This window comes from Daktulosphaira vitifoliae, unplaced genomic scaffold (assembly GCF_025091365.1).
Source record: "Daktulosphaira vitifoliae isolate Bord-2020 unplaced genomic scaffold, ASM2509136v1 Scaffold_3, whole genome shotgun sequence".
Taxonomy (NCBI): domain Eukaryota; kingdom Metazoa; phylum Arthropoda; class Insecta; order Hemiptera; family Phylloxeridae; genus Daktulosphaira; species Daktulosphaira vitifoliae.
Window position 1 is genome coordinate 38,808,969 of NW_026099574.1, and position 12,733 is coordinate 38,821,701.

At 25.1% G+C, this 12,733-nt stretch overlaps 1 protein-coding gene across 1 annotated transcript; it reads right to left on the minus strand.

The window, feature by feature from the left end:
• Nucleotides 1-364: 364 nt before the first annotated feature.
• LOC126900226 (sorting nexin-13) lies at nucleotides 365-10,045 on the minus strand. Its single transcript, XM_050675773.1, has 17 exons — nucleotides 9,827-10,045; nucleotides 9,108-9,216; nucleotides 8,889-9,004; nucleotides 5,709-6,007; nucleotides 5,457-5,629; nucleotides 5,260-5,373; nucleotides 5,012-5,135; nucleotides 4,696-4,854; nucleotides 4,488-4,624; nucleotides 4,306-4,431; nucleotides 3,887-4,064; nucleotides 2,099-2,194; nucleotides 1,783-1,925; nucleotides 1,343-1,726; nucleotides 922-1,133; nucleotides 734-846; nucleotides 365-671 (listed from the first exon to the last, which is right to left on the minus strand). The coding sequence occupies exons 1-17, from the start codon at nucleotides 9,931-9,933 to the stop codon at nucleotides 475-477; spliced, it is 2,787 nt and encodes a 928-aa protein (XP_050531730.1). The 5' UTR covers nucleotides 9,934-10,045; the 3' UTR covers nucleotides 365-474.
• Nucleotides 10,046-12,733: the final 2,688 nt, after the last annotated feature.

Below are 12,733 nucleotides of genomic sequence, written 5' to 3' on the forward strand. Positions count from 1 at the left end.
CAGTTTTTTATGTTCAACTAATATTTATTTATTATTTATTATTATTTTATCATAGTGTACTTGTATTATTGACTAAATTTTGTGTAACTCATGTGCCTTTGTACTGTATTAATTTCATTACACGTTTTTTTGTAACATTTGAAAGTCACAAACCTATCTGAGATAAACAAAAAAGTAACTGTAATATCTTTTTTTATTTATTTATTATTTTAGTAAAATATTGTAGTAAATTAAATGGGTAATGTTAGTAATAAAAATTAGTTAAAAATTATTTTCATAAAATGAAAGAATTGTTATAACTTAGACAAATATCATTGATAAACTACATATTATGTACCTTTTAAATAAAATAAATTATTGTAAAGCCTGTTAAACAAGGATATTTTATTAAAATAGTTACATATCTAAATAATTACATAATTATTCCATGAGGTATCTTACACAATAAGTAGACTATAGTAGGTTCATATACAATTAACTTCTGCTCAATAATGGAGGTTTTTTGTGTAATTTATCAATGAGACTATTAAAATTTGGAAAGACTAATAATAGGCATGCACTAAATATAACATAAACTAAACGCTTATTTAGTGTTTTATGCTGTAGCATTACAACTACTAGATAAATACCACGTCGAGTCACATCATTACCCATTAAATGCTTGAGCTCATCTAAAAATTTAAGTTTCATTAATTTAATTGAATAGTCAATTAATGTGTATAATAATTAATACCTGAAACTGAAGATAATAGTGCACATTTAGCAGCTACTAATGTCCTAAGTTGTAATTCACTATCACGAAACTGTAATTCAGAAGCACGAACACCATCAGGCCATAAATTGTTTCTAAATGAAGTATATTAAAATAAAAAAATATTTAATTGATTTTTTGTTAGGAAGTTAGCATATTTAATGTAATACTTTATAGCAGCAATTAACATTGATACTCTATATGGATCTGTAACTGTTGTCACGTATTCTTTAAATCTTCGGTTGACTATATGACCAAAAGAAGCTCTTACAATATGCTGTAATAATATAACAAAACGCTTTCGAAGCCACTGTTGCTGTTCATCAACTTCAAATACTTCAGCTAATAAAAGTAATACTGCGCGCATCGGTAAATTATCATCCTAAAGTAAATAAATAACAAAGACCCTTAAATAAATTAACATTTATAGTGTTGAATTCAAGTACACTATAGTATCTCTGGCATTAGGTTAGACTGCCTGTAAATAAGTGAGTTATACATAGTGTATATATAACATTATTATATCTCATAGAGATCACCATAAAAAAGACTGAATTCAACACCGTAAATGATTCCATTTTTCACATTTACTTCATCTCCAAATATTCTAATTTGAGATTTAGTAGGCCCCAAAACTTTGCTTATATTGTCCATTACTCCATCAACTGTATTGAATATATTATCAGGAACTGTTTTCACAACATTACCAACCGCTTTTAATGGATTGAATAAAAGATTGTCAACTGTTGTTTTGACAATTTGTCCAGATAGTAATGCTGCTTTTTTATCTTCTGGCCTTTGTTCAAGAAACTGTTCAACCATATTTTGAACTCCAGGAAAGTTAACAATAGTTGATGATTTTAATAGATTATGAATAAATTGATTAAGCATCATCATACGTTTTTCTAAAACTCTCCTGTCAGCATTGTGAAAAGTTTTTTTACCAGGAAATGATAATTTACCTAGTTCTGCATACTAAAAAAAATATTATTATCTTTTATATAGTTTCTTTTATTTTTATTTAAACTTACTCTATCTTTTACTCTTTGATACAAGTCATAAAAATCTGAATATCGTTTATAAACATGCCAATTTTCTTCTTTTCCAGACATATAGACTCTTGTTATTGATACTGCATAAACTCCAAAAGTTTTACCACCCTCATTAACTAGACCTAAAAAAAAAACATTAAATTACAATATTCTCTTCAAAATCATCTCAAAAAATAAATTAGAACAATTAAAAAGGTGAGCATAATTATTTGATCTAACTGCCACCCCATTAAGGATTTTTTATTTAAAAATTAGACAATGATTTTCTGTTTTTTATTTATTACAATATACTAACCAGTTTCAATTATATCTGCTGATAATATTGACTTATCCTCTTCTGGTTGACTAGGACTCATTGCTTTTGCGTTAGAAAGAAAATCGTTAACTTTATCTAAAAGATAATTTACTTTTAACTAATAAAATTTATATTAAAATCATATTATAATTTAAAAAAACAATGTGTGTTAAAAATAAGCGGATGAAGTGAAATTTCTTTCAGAATTATTCAACTGATAGAATATTAGGTTTGTATTGGAATCAAATAAAAAAATACACAACAAATTTTATTTTCAATTGATATTAATTTAATTAATTACTAATTATTAATTTTCTTATTCTATTGTCACCAAAGATATAATAGGCTATGATAAGTAAAACAACTTATGTCAATTTTTGATTGACATATTATAAAAATATTGTGTAAAAATTGCATCAATTGTGGTTTTTTTTAAACTTTTTTTATGCACAATCAAAATTATTTAATGCAATTTAAATAACACTTAAAACAATACTTTAATTTTCAAAAATAAAGGGCTAAATTATAATATGAAATATACTTTATTATTTACTATTATTATTTATTAATAATGTAATACCTATAAAGTTAATTAATTATACATACTAATAAAAAAAAAAAAATGTATAAATAATATTTATTATTTATTTGTATTTATTTTTATGTATAAAAATAATTAAGAATAAATAAAAATATCTAAAATAAATATTTTTTATATTTATTTATAAAAAACAAATATAATACATTTTTTTTTATTAATTATTCATTATTGATAAAAATAAATAAGAATAAATTATATTTTATACTATCATTTAATTATATTTATTTATTTAAATATTTATATTAATTATTTATTCTTATTTATTTTAATTAAAATAATTATACAAACAATTTTTTTTCATACAAATCAATAAGTTTAAAGTGCTATATATAGCACTTTATGTTTTAAAATAAAATCTTGTTTTATTAAAATATTTATATAAATTTGGCGAATTATTTAAATAAAAAATGCAGTAATTTTTTTAAATTCACATCAAGGAATTAAATGAACAAAATATAAATTATTTTTGTTAAAAAGTATTATATTAATTAAAAATAAATATTTATTTATATTATTGTTTCGGTCTCAGAGTGGACTGTATAATATGCTTACTTTTAACTATTTACTTAATAAGAGATAAAACTCAAAACTTTTAACTTAGTTTATAATACTTCATTTTGTATAAAACTTGTTGACGTGAGCGTCGTGCCATCCTTTACAATGATGAGTTCATTGTTTGACTACTATAAATACAATAAAAGAAACTGGTACACACCGGGTAAACGTGCTTATCTCATACAATAACAACATAAAAAAAAAATAGATTGAACAATTATCACAATATATTTTGCAATCATTAGTGGAATATAAATGTTTATTAAATGCACACATTTATTGAACTTACACGTTCATCAAACAATAAAATTTTGACCATATACCAAATACAACAATAGAATCCGTTCATTACGGCCAATTGTGATGAGGAATAGTCTTTTTTTTGGACCATCTGTTAAGAAGTTTCACTTTAAAAAAACTAAATTTATAGAAAATTTTAGTTTTATACACTGTTAATTTTTTTTTATAATTTTTAGTTGTTATGATTATTGTTATTTAAGGATACAACAGAAAAAATTAATATAGTTAATTTCATTAATAATTTTTATGAAATAATATTTTATTTAACTAATATAATAAGAGTGATTTCAAGCTAAAAAAATTTAATATAAAATTGATATAAGCATATTTACCTCCAGTACCCTTTAATAGTTGTTGTACAGCATCCATAGGTAATAAATAGTCAGTAGTAGATATTGATGATTCATTATTTTCATAAATATCTGATCCCAGAGATTTCATTTCAAGATCAGTTATGAGTCTTGAACAAGATTCATGTTTACCAAACCCAGATATAATTCCTTTTTCGGGCTGCTCATAAACATTGAAAAATACATTGATATATAAAAACATTTTAAATCTATTAATTTAAAATTATGTATTAAAAATTAGTACTTTTGTAATGAAAAACTAATTTTCTATAGACAAAAAAAAGTTTTTATTTATACTCATTGTAAAAAGTTCTTTATCTAATAAGTAAACTAATAAAAAAAATATATTATTAATATTTTTTCAAATGAAAAAATTAAAGTTTTTATTATGTTTATCATACTTTTAAAAGTGCTTTATATAATGCATTTTGAACATCATCAAACCAATTTTCATCAACAAAGTCAATATTAATTTTTTTAGCAAGAGATTTAACAAGTTTTTCTCCTAGTTCTTCTTGTATTTCAGGCTATAAATTAAATTTATAAAAAAATAATGTTGTATATAAATCATGACTAAATTTACCTTTTGACATATGTAAATTGAATACAACTTTTTTGCTTCGCCTCGAATGTGATCAACAGTAGCTAGTTCAGAAGATGTATATTGACTAGGATCAATTGTTACATTTTTCATTTGTTCTTGTACAAATTGTTTCCAACCTATAGTGTTTACAGCATCATTTTTATAAATAATAAAAGTTGAACAATTATTCAAATTTAAAACTATGTACCATCAATATTAATGTAAAATGATATGAAACTTTCACAATTTATGGAAGTCAAATAGTCAATAAAATATGGTAAAGCGTTTTTACTTTCCAAAATCCATTTTAATGTTAATGAATCATTTTTAGGGGAAGACACAGAATTATCAAATGACAGTAAAAAATCTAAAAAGAAAAATACATACTTCTATAAGAAAATGGTTTAGAATTTTTTAAGTAACAATATTAATTAATAACAGAATATATTATAACTTTCACTATCTACTACTTGTAATTTTATTACAATAACTTTTATTATCTTAATGTTATTTTCAAATAGTACCTAATGATCTGTCTGATTGTTGAGGAAGATTACTGACAATTGATTTAATTAAATTTGATAGAAAAATAAGACTACTCAGTTGATGTTTTGCTCTACTTTCTGATTCTCCTGAATCTCTTGAACGCTAATTTTAAATAAAAAATAGAGTAATAAAACAGTCAATAGTAATGTAAATATCAATATTCGTTATAGAGAGATATTTTAACTAATTCAACAAAATATTAATTCATCATCATATTTAAACATACCAAGTTCGATATTTCTTTATTGACTAAATTATTAACAGCGTTTAATTGCTGAGAAGATTTTGTAGATTTCAAAACAGTGAGAAATGTTTCATTAGTAATTGGATAATCACTACACTAAAAAAAATATAAATTAAAATTATTACAATATTGTTACTAGTTAAGTAATACTAAATGAACATATATAATTAGTAACATACCAGCCAAATAATTAATTGATTAATATAATCAGGGTTACTGAACATATTAATAGTAGTATTAAATAATTTATTAGCTATTATCTCACGCATTAAAATACGCATTGATCGACACTTGAAATCATTTTCAGGAGCAATGTGGTATAAAATTGCCTCAGAAATGTCTCTTAGCCATTCTAAATGAAAATCAATAGTTTTATTTGTAAAAATGTTATAAAATAATTTAAAAAATTGTGCCATATTTTTAATTTTTACTTTTTTCATAGTCCTCGTCTAAGCACACATTTGCATGAGATGTATTTAATCGGTCAACATCTTGTTCATTTTGAAAGAATATACTTTCTAAATCATTATCAATAGAAGATTTGGAAATTATGTGTTTTAATGCTTTTCTGTATATATTTATATGTTTTGCTGCCTCTTCTGTAAGTTGAGTACAAACAAATTGAAGCAGATCAATTTGTTGAAGTCTTTTTGACATTGAATAAATCGAATGACTAGCTGATTTATTTAATTGATATGGAAGAGTTTCATCATCACTTAATTTATCATACCTTAAATTGATCAAACGCAAATATAAAAAAATAATCTTCTTTTTTCCTCGCCTTAATCCCAACTACTTAGGGTTAGCCACACTTATTTTAAACTTTCAATTGACTCAATTTCCTACATCAGCTGTTCTCATATTGCATTCAATTACATCACTCCATATCATTTTTGGTCTATATTTTATAGTTTTCTATTACTCTTTCCTCATAACACGACCAAACCATCTAAGTATATTTTCTTTCATCTTATCCACGATTTACGCTACATCTTACTCCCTCTTATATGTTCTTTCCTTATCCTATCTTCTCTAGTCACTCCACTCATCTATCTAAGCATTCTCATCTGTGTTCTACTTTCTTGTTAACCATCCAACACTCTAAAGTTTAAAGTGTTGTATGGTGTATAATGTATGGTTTAGAGTCTAAACAATACATTATTAGCTGGTCTCACTACAGTCTTATAGAATTTACCTTTTAGCTTTATTGGAATTCTTTTATCTTATAACACACCAGACACTTCTCTCCATTTCAACCACCCACATTTATTTCTGTGTCTTACATCCTCGTTAATACCACCGTTCTTTTGCACAACTAATTCTAAATACTTAAAACTTTCTACCTATCATATCACGTCCTCGATTATAGTCATTAATCTCCTCATTTCACCTACCTCGTATTCTCCTACATCAAACTCATACTATATATACTCTGTCTTACTCCTACTTATTCTTAAACCCTTTGCTTTAAGAGCTGATCTTCACACCTATAGCCTTTGATTAATTTTCTCCCATTAACACTATATCATCAGCACCTGGGTGCACTCCTACTCTTACCCTAACACCTACTGTCACTCCTCCCACACTTTATACCCTGATACAAGTGCCATCAAACATATCCTCTATTATAATTATGTACCTTTTCTCATTAATGCCCACTTTAAAACCTTTCTCTGTACTCTTTCTTACACTTACTCCAAATCTATAATGCCATACACAGCTTTTACTTCTTTTTTTCTAAACTTTTCTATTAGTTGCCTCACACAAAATAATGGCTCCATTGTTCACTTACCAGGCATAAATCCAAACTGGTTTTTAATACTGATGTCTCATTTCTTATTCTTCTATCTATTACCTTTTCCCAAATTTTCATACTATAACTCATAAGCTTATAATGTGTCCTTTACCTTTAAATATCAGCACCACAATAATATTTCTCCATTCAATTGGAATTTTCCCTTCTAATAAGATTTTATTTAAAAGATCCTTTAAACACCTTATGCTAACCTCACCTAATATTTTCCATACTTCTACTGGCACTTCATCTAGTCCTACTGCTTTATTCTTTTCATTGATGTCATAGCTTCTCATACCATTACCTCACTAATTAATTCTACCATTCCCTCGTTCCATGAGATATCCTCTAATGTCTCTTTTGGATACTCCTCATTCAGTCATTTTTCAAAATACTTTTTTTTCTATCATCACTCGATAGCAGCCTCTTATCAACACAACTAGCAATTCTATTTCACACTGTCCTTTTATCGTCTTTAAAAACTCTTTTTTAATTTCCACCACCGGAACCTCCTTTTTACTTCTGTATTCTTTCTGTTTTTGTATATTCTCTTTTCGGTTCACCATAACTCCATTACCATCAGTCTATCTTGTGAAGTTACACTCTCTCACTTAGTATAACTTTACAAACTTTTACTCGCATTACTCTCTCTCTTTTCCACATAAATTAATCCATCTGTGATCTATTACTCCTTCTCTTATGAATTATATAATGTTCTTCACGCTTTCTAAAATAAAGATTAACCACAGTAAGTTCATACAATACTATGAAATCCAGGCAATAGGTATTTAGCATTTTTTTAAAATGATTTACCTACTACTGTTTGAGAATAAACCTTTAGCTAAACTCTAAACTATGGTATGGCAACAAGGTGGTGCTTTTGCTCATAATGCCGTAATGGTTCAACATCATTTAATCAAATCGTTTGGAAATAACTTGATAGACACAATTATATTTTATCACCACATAATCTTTATACAATTTGTATGGATTTTTTCATATAAAGACATGTTTTATATGTCTCCTCATGTGATTCTATGCACAGAATCATCATTTATGAATAATTACACTAAGCTTTTTTACATTTCAAAATACCTTTGTTATCACAATAAAGCTATTATCGATATATAAAATATTAATATGATCAATTTTGAAAACATATATAGAAATTTTTTTTAAAATCTCTTAAGTTTAAATGTAGCATAACTCGTTTAAAACTTATATAATTAAACTTAAATTGGTTTTCACCAAAAAACATTATTTTTTATGAGAACAGGAATATATAATAACAATATGGGATGAAGTTTGAAAATCATAAGTTGATACCAAACTCAGTTACAAAAAGTGAAAATGAATTTTTTTATTTTTTCATATAGTAGCTAGCAAAGATTCATTATGCCTGTATGTGTCCTTTACTTTTAAATATCAGCACCACAATAATATTTCTCCATTCAATTGGAATTTTCCCTTCTAATAAGATTTTATTTAAAAGTTTCTTTAAACACCTTATGCTAACACCACCTAATATTTTCCATACTTCTACTGGCACTTCATCTAGTCCTACTGCTTTATTCTTTTTCATTGATGTCATAGCTTCTCATACCATTACCTCACTAATTAATTCTACTATTCCCTCGTTCCATGAGATATCCTCTAATGTCTCTTTTGGATACTCCTCATTCAGTCATTTTTCAAAATACTCTTTCCACCTTTTTTCACATCATCATCACTTGATAATATTTTTCTCTTATTTTTGCGAGTCAATAGACGACTTAGAAATTTAAAAAAATAATAAAACTATAAAATATAAATTTACCATGGATAAACATAATCACGTAAAATTAAGTCCATTATATCAGATAATTGATGATCAATATGTTCTAAGCCACTCAGATGAATATGTCCCCCTTCATCATCATCTTGTTTGTCAATCTTTGAAGTAAAATATAATATATTTAATAATCAATAAAATTTAATTACAACAGTTAATGATCTAAGCTTAAAAAGCTTAACACTAAAATAATATTATTATTACCGTTTTAATATCAAATATACTATAAATTTCATTTTTAGGTTGTTCCTTTAATGATTTTAAATACTTAGCACAATCTTTTTCCACAGTAAAATAGGCAAAAAATACAACACTAAAAAAGGAAATAGTTACTTTAATTTATATAATATTTAAATATAGGCAGATTCCTTCTTAGACTAATTATAATATTACATTAAAATATAAGATTATAAATTAGCTTTTTTATAACATGGTGGGAGAAGTAATGTAGTTTCTAAATGCTTAGAAATAAAAATAAACAGTGTCTCTCTTTACCTCCAGTCTTTTTATTTAAGTGTTAATAACTTCCAAAATTATGTTTTAAAAAAATGTATCGACCAGTCATTTTTTTACTTGTAATAAAGCTAAACATGCAAGTTTCATTAAAAAATAAAATTAAAAATGACACAATTTTGAAGGAAGAAAGAGGTGTATAAAATTTCAATTTTAAATGTGTAGGATACATATAGCTTCTGAAAATAAAAAAATTATATTCTTTCCTATGCTTTTGAAGACATTGTGTGAGACATAGTTAGTGTATCACTCTGTATATAGTTAATGCATCAATTATATTATTGAAAATGATTGTAGTTTGCCATATCAGAAAAAGATTAAGGTAAAAACATGTAATTTAATTCAATATCTACCAGAAACAAATTTATACCCTAAATGCCAAAAGATATATTAAACAATCCATTTATTACCTTATTATAAAAGTGAATATTACAGACAAAGTAAGAGTAGTTAGCCACAATCCAAATGTTTTGATACATAAAAAAATAAGAAAAAATATCCAATAATATATTAACATGTTTCTTTAAAGAATTTTACAAGAATTTCATTTTGAAAAAAATTAGCTTTGTATGAATTTCGTTCAAATATTTTATTTTTAATGTTATTCCGGTGTAACATTGGAAAAATTTAACATAAGTAACATTACCAAGTATTAATGAAATATTACCGTGTAATATTATGAAGTATTCTATTTTTTAAACTTATTTATCAGTTCTTATCATTATTTAATTTAGTTATTCTAATCACCACGGTAGATGAATCCACCATGATGATAATCATAATCATTAAGGAACCTTGAATGTCAGACAGAAGTGTTCAGTTCCATAATTTTTATTCTTAATAACTTTATTAATTAGAATAAAATATTCTACTTTATTAGGGACAGATTAACGAACCTACATTAACCTACATTCGTGACATAATTGTAAAAAGAAATAATTTTACCATAATGTGTTTTTGAAATTTTGTCATTTTTTTTCACTTTTTATTCTTAAAACTTCCATAACTTTTTCAAAAATCAACAAATCAACATAATTTTTTTTATATTAAAACCTTAAATATTTCCCTTTTATTTGATATTATTTTTTTGAAAATCCAACACTTTGTCTGCTCACTGAGGGGATTTAAAATAGTAACTTTTTTACAAAAACTAACTTTTTCAACTTAACTTTTGAAAAGGATGCGGAAATACTGCGTCCTTTAAACATATACCAAATGAAAACTTATGTCATGTTCTATAAAATGAAAACAAAAATTTGTCCCGACACCTTATCTTCTGCATGCAAACGGCTACCATAGTTAAAAATATGGTATTTTTGTATTAAAATTTTCAATTTTTAATTTTCAACTTTAAAATGCTATAACTTTTCGAAAAATGTATGTATTGGCACAAATTTTTTCTTTCTAAATACATTATAAATACATCTTTTATTTGACATACTTTTTATTTAAATTGGACAATTTTCCTTTATACAGGGGGCTTTCAAAACTTGAAAAATATGTATAAAAAGTAGATCTTTTTCAACATAACTTTTGAAAATGTTCCGGAAATACTGCGTCCTTTAAACATATGTCAAATTAAAACTTACAATAAATACTATAAGTTCAAAAAAAAAAATTGTCCTGACATCTTTTCTTCTATAGGAAAATGGCCATCGAATTTAATGAAACTTAAAATTTTTATATAAAAATCACTGTTGGATGGACAATGGACTAGCGAATGGTTTCAAAAAATATTCGATTAGTTCTATCTAAAATTTTTATTAAGTACACTTAATTATAACGAGAAGATAATTAAGGAATAATTAAAATAAATTATTATACAATTAATAATAGTAAAAAGTACCATTTTACTAGTATTTCAGAAGTTATAGCATTTTAAAAAATGAACTGGGGTGGGTCGCAGGTATATATTAGAGTGGTTCTTATTTTATTAACTTTCATTGATCTATCTTCATACCCACCAATTTTGTTTTTTACTATATGAAAGTTATTTGTGTAAAATTTGGTTTTGATAACTTACTCTTTTCAAGCCTGAATCGGGGTTGAAAATTCGCTCAAAAAGGTAATTTTTCAGTTTTTGATTATTATTTTTAAATCTAATACACTTAGCGTAACAATTTATAGGATATAAATTATAAATTTTAATATTTTCTTCTAAAATGGTTTTTACACAAATTTTCTAAAATTATTTTTACTTGCTCAAAAAAAAATATCTAAGGTTTTAGTAGAAAAGAAAACCCAGCACAGTGGGGTGGCGGCACAGTGGCGTCGTGGCATAGTTGGGTCCAGTATAGATGATATCTGACAGTGATTAAAATCACTATCATAAAAAGCGCTTCGATGCAAATCTGTAGATAGTGTTTAATTTAAAAAAAAAAATTTGTTAAAATAGCACATTTTTGAATAGCCATTTGCGCATAGAAGATAGGTCGTCGGGACAAATTTTTTTTTTTTATTTTATAGTACATAAAATAAGCTTTAATTTGATATATGTTTAAAGGACGCAGTATTTCCGGAACATTTTCAAAAGTTCAGTTGAAAAAGATCTATGTTTTTTACAATATTTTAAGTTTTGAACGCCCCCTATATAAGGGGAAATTGTCCAATTTTAATAAAAAGTATGTCAAATGAAAGATGTACTTATAATGTATTTAGAAAAAAAAAATTTGTGCTGATATATACATTTTTCAAAAAGTTATAGCATTTTTAAGTTGAAAATTTAAAATCGAAAATCGAAAATTTTAACACAAAAATAGTGTTTTTTTAACTACGGCAGCCGTTTAAATGTAGAAAAAAAAGTGTCGGGACAAATTTTTTTTTTTCATTTTGTAGTACATAAAATAAGCTTTAATTTGATATATGTTTAAAGGACGCAGTATTTCCGGAACATTTTCAAAAATTAAGTTGAAAAAGTTATTTTTTGTAAAAAAGTTACTATTTTAAATCCCCTCAGTGAGCAGAATAAGTGTTAGATTTTCAAAAAAAATTATATCAAATGAAAGGGAAATATCTAAGGTTTCAATACAAAAAAATATTATTTTTATTTGTTCATTTTTGAAAAAGTTATGGCAGTTTTAAGTACAGAAAACATCCCAATAAAATGTAATTTTTATCGCAAACATTACATTTTTTTTTAAATTTTCGACAGCCATTTGCACATAGAAGATAAGATGTCGGGACAAATTTTTTTTTTTCATTTGATAGTATATAACATAACCTTTGATTTGATATATGTTTAAAGGACGCAGTATTTCCGGAACATTTTCAAAAGTTCAGTTGAAAAAGATCTATGTTTTTTACAATATTTTAAGTTT